The 4,164-nt window shown below is 29.1% G+C and overlaps 1 protein-coding gene across 1 annotated transcript; it reads left to right on the forward strand.

Moving 5' to 3' along the window:
- The first annotated feature begins 574 nt into the window (after positions 1 to 574).
- On the forward strand, positions 575 to 3,149 carry LOC105252710 (insulin). Its single transcript, XM_011260234.2, has 3 exons — positions 575 to 734; positions 2,060 to 2,267; positions 2,580 to 3,149. Exons 2-3 carry the CDS (start codon positions 2,060 to 2,062, stop codon positions 2,762 to 2,764), a joined length of 393 nt encoding a protein of 130 aa, XP_011258536.1. The 5' UTR covers positions 575 to 734; the 3' UTR covers positions 2,765 to 3,149.
- The last annotated feature ends 1,015 nt before the right edge of the window (positions 3,150 to 4,164 follow it).

Below are 4,164 nucleotides of genomic sequence, written 5' to 3' on the forward strand. Positions count from 1 at the left end.
GAACACACGTTATTATCGACACGTATAATTATTGTTTAATCTCAATTTATTTAAGAGAATTTGAAGCAGCGATACAGCCTTATATTTTATTTCATGCGCAAAATTATGCGAATTCAAAGAAATCAATAAATTCCTAAATGATGTAAATTGACAAAATTTTAATATTAAAGAGAAACAAGTGCGAAAAAATAAGTGAGAGAAAAATGCATTAACATAATATATTAAATTTGTGTTCCAAAAAACAATTCATTTCCCGATCTCTTTTTTTCACATTTCATTCACACTTGCGAAAAAACTAATTTTAAACTTATTATTAGCTAGTCTTCTCTTTTTGAAATACCTTACGTAAATGGATTACTGCATTAATAGATTACGAAAAAAAATTTAAGATTAATGAGTTATATCGCGTATGAACTAATTTTCGCCGATAAATTAAACCGATACATTTTTAATTGTTTTGCTCTCACGGCGTATCGACGACGTGCGATCGCGCTTATTATCTTCACAGTAAGATGCCACGAGTTGCCCGCGTTCGCAAAACGTAAACACAATTATTTCCCCCATCCGCGGGTTCATATTTTGAAAGATGTACGACCTTCTTCAGATCGACGAGAACAACTCACCGACGATCACGCAGTTTCTTCCAGACAAAGAATAATTATAGTTGAATTACCGTTCTGAATATTTAAAGAAGATTTCCGGATCAGAGTGCAAAATCTTTAGAAACTCTCAAGGTATGTAAAAGAAATCTTAAAGCAGATATTAGAAATAACGTTCAGAAATTGCCTCATCAACTTTAAAGACAGAATGTTAATTTAGTTTGGAATTTCATTTCAGTATATATATTTAGAGTTTTATGATAAATCGTGAATATAATTAAAGTTTGATCTATCGGAGCAATAATGCTACGAATTGTAAATGTGCGCGTTTTCAGTCGTACTAATCGCGAGGAAAAGATAATTAATATTAGACATAATTCGACATCAATATGCGTCATTTCTTTCAGTTATAGCTTAGTTGAACGCTAATTTCTATCGCTAATTTCGATGCGCCGGAAATAGAAGTGGTTTGTCCTATATTAATTAGCGTTACGCGTGTTCAAAGGAGCAAGCCAATGTGTCTACTGCGGTAATGACCCGGACACGTCTAATGAAACGTTGCTTGCGAATCGATCCCGAATAAATTCCCTCATCAACCTTGAAACATCAAAATAAAAGTGTATTTATGTAAATTGTAGCCTAAAACGATGTAGTTAAAATTAAAAAGTATACCGATATGCAAATTGATATTATATCGAAAGTACATTTAAATTCGATCTTTATTGATATAATGAAAATATTGAGGCACTGAGATAATTATCGCTATTTAGTTGTAAGCTATTGAAAATGAAATTTTGCTTTTTATAAAACAAGCTTCGATATTTGTATAAAGTATATATATATATAAAATTATTCGTTCATTAATTCTAAAGACATTTTAATAGATATTTAATTTTTAAAGCTCAGTTATTAATCTTTCTCAATATCTTTACTAAAAACAAGACTTTATACTTTCAAATCTAACGGAAATACATGCGTACATGTATGTGTATATTTTCGTACAAACTATGAACAATACACGGTATCATTATTGGAAGGTCACATCCTTGAAAAGTCGCGAAATAAATATCGTTAATTCTAACTGAAATATATGAGAATATAATTTTGAATTATTAGATTCGTATTTATTTATATTTTTATATACAGGCCTGTGCATTGTATAAAATATTTTTATTTCTTTTTATTTCTTTAACATACAATCTGCATATAATTATCTGTTTGTCCGAGATAGTGTTTTTGCTGTTCTACTTTTAATTAACACATGCTCATTTATGTTTTATATTCTCTAATTATTTTTCTATTCTTATTTATCTTTCTATCTCCGAAAAAGCTTATTTCCTCTGATATAAATATAATAAATATTTCTCTGATAAATAATATATAATATATTCCTTCCTTTCGGTTTTTAATCTAGTCTCGTGTATGTGTTCGCGTAATTAAATGACAACGGATACTTTCAGATGTCCACGAGCCAATTGAACGTGATTGTCAGCCTAATAATCCCCCTAATGTTGTTTGTACTGGAGGCCAACGCACAACAACCACGACGTTATTGTGGGAAAGAACTCTCGGATGCACTGAATCTAGTCTGTGGTGGGGTTTTTAATACTCCTAAGCCTTATAATAGAGATTATCAGAGCAACGATCCAAATAATAGTTTAGTTCAAGGTAAGCATAAAAGCTAATCAATACGGAAGATATTATTTTTTGGCTTATATACACGAATCCAAACGCCAAAATAGGATAGATAATATATCGGTAATGGATTAATGAGCAAAATTGCCTATTTCTGTAACAATGTTAAATAATATATTTGTTTCCTAAATGTATGCAATGTTTTCTTTTCAGATTTTAATATTTGTAATTATAATTGAAGATGATAGTTTAACCAGCATGATTCATTTATAAATTATTTAATGTACCTCTTATTGTCTGCCAATCTTTTTATTTGTACAGATTGCTACAAAAGTTTTTTTTCAGAAAAAGAGGCCGTTTGTGACCCCTCTCGGAATATGAGTGAGAAAACGTGCTATCAACAAGAAAGAGGATATCAAGACACCAAAAAAAGCAAAGTCGCCAAGAAAGTAGGCGTCGCCGATGAATGCTGCAGTAATAAATGCACATTACAGAACCTGTCCATGTATTGCGCGGAAAGGACTACATAACTGTAGTCCTTAAGCACTTGTCCGGAAATCAGTAATTCTTCGAACTTTGCTTTACCCCTCGATCATCATGCAGCCGAATAAACCCAGACATAAGTGCATATATCCATATACTCATGCACACATACATTACATATTGTATAATATACGTTCGGAAAGTTTACTAGTTGCATCATGACTCATGCTGGGGACTGATAATAACGTTATAATTATGTATTATATTTACGTAATTTTTTGCGAAGAAACTGATTCTCTTGACGTATGATCGTATGCGTGATTCTTTTGTTCGCGATCTCCTTCCGAAAGACCAAAAGGCAGCCAAGAGAAGGCAAAACTTAAAAAAATGTAAGAAATGTAATCTTAAAAAAATGAGATATAAAAACATCAGAATTCTTATGCTCTTCAAATTAATCGTTATAATATTGTTTAATATTAATTATAATAATATTTAAATAAGTATTATTATATTTCTCGAAAATTAAAAATGACTTTTTTGTGAGAATACTTTTATATATTGTAATAATGTGACAATCTATTAGGTAGATAAATTGTTATAAAATAATAATTAATAGATATTAATTATTATAAAATAATAATTAATATAAATATTGATTAATATAAAATAATTTAAAAATAAAATCTATTTAATCCGATTTAAGTTTTTTTCGGTTTTTAACTTTCGATATTTATTTAAATATTTTAAAAATTCGAATATGTTTTGAACAATTCTTTCTTCTCTTACTCTGCCTTTTATATCATCATAAATCAATTAAAATTTTTGAAATTTCGGACAATGTATTAGCATTATACGCGGAAAGCAACATTTCAATCAAAATTGTTTTACTTGAATTGTTAATAATTTAATAAATTGATGGTATAATAACTTGAACCACACAGATATTGTTACAAATTTCATTTTCTTTCTGTAAATATAATCCTTTCGTTATTAATGTGTGCAGTTATCAAGTGCTCTGGATTATGATTTCTAAATAAACTATAATTCTAAATACACAATCGAGAATGTGTGAAAGGAAAGATTAACGATTTCTCGAAAAAACATGAAATTGCAGTCAAATTAAATATTTATATAGCTTATAATTGTATGTGACATTTATCGTACTTTTTATGATCATCAGAAGTATTCAAACTACATTTTGTGGATCAGTCTATGAAAGTTAAATTGGAATAAAGAATCAACATTTAAAAAAAGAGAGAAACCAATCACGAATTTATAGTATGTCATATATATATATATATATATATATATATATATATATATATATCGGAATCTATGTTAAATTTGATCCATTGATATCGAATATCAGCATGTTGCCTCAAGATAACGTCCTGTCAATAAATTAAGAGCAAAATGGCAAGAGCGAATCGCCACTTCCCGATGTTGG

Source organism: Camponotus floridanus, unplaced genomic scaffold (genome assembly GCF_003227725.1).
Source record: "Camponotus floridanus strain SB8 unplaced genomic scaffold, Cflo_v7.5 scaffold298, whole genome shotgun sequence".
NCBI classification, from domain to species: domain Eukaryota; kingdom Metazoa; phylum Arthropoda; class Insecta; order Hymenoptera; family Formicidae; genus Camponotus; species Camponotus floridanus.

Coding starts and splice junctions, on each gene's coding strand:
- LOC105252710 (XM_011260234.2), top strand. CDS start 2,060: ATGTCCACGAGCCAATTGAACGTGATTGTCAGCCTAATAATCCCCCTA. Junction 2,268..2,579: donor AAATAATAGTTTAGTTCAAG/GTAAGCATAAAA, acceptor GTTTTTTTTCAG/AAAAAGAGGCCGTTTGTGAC.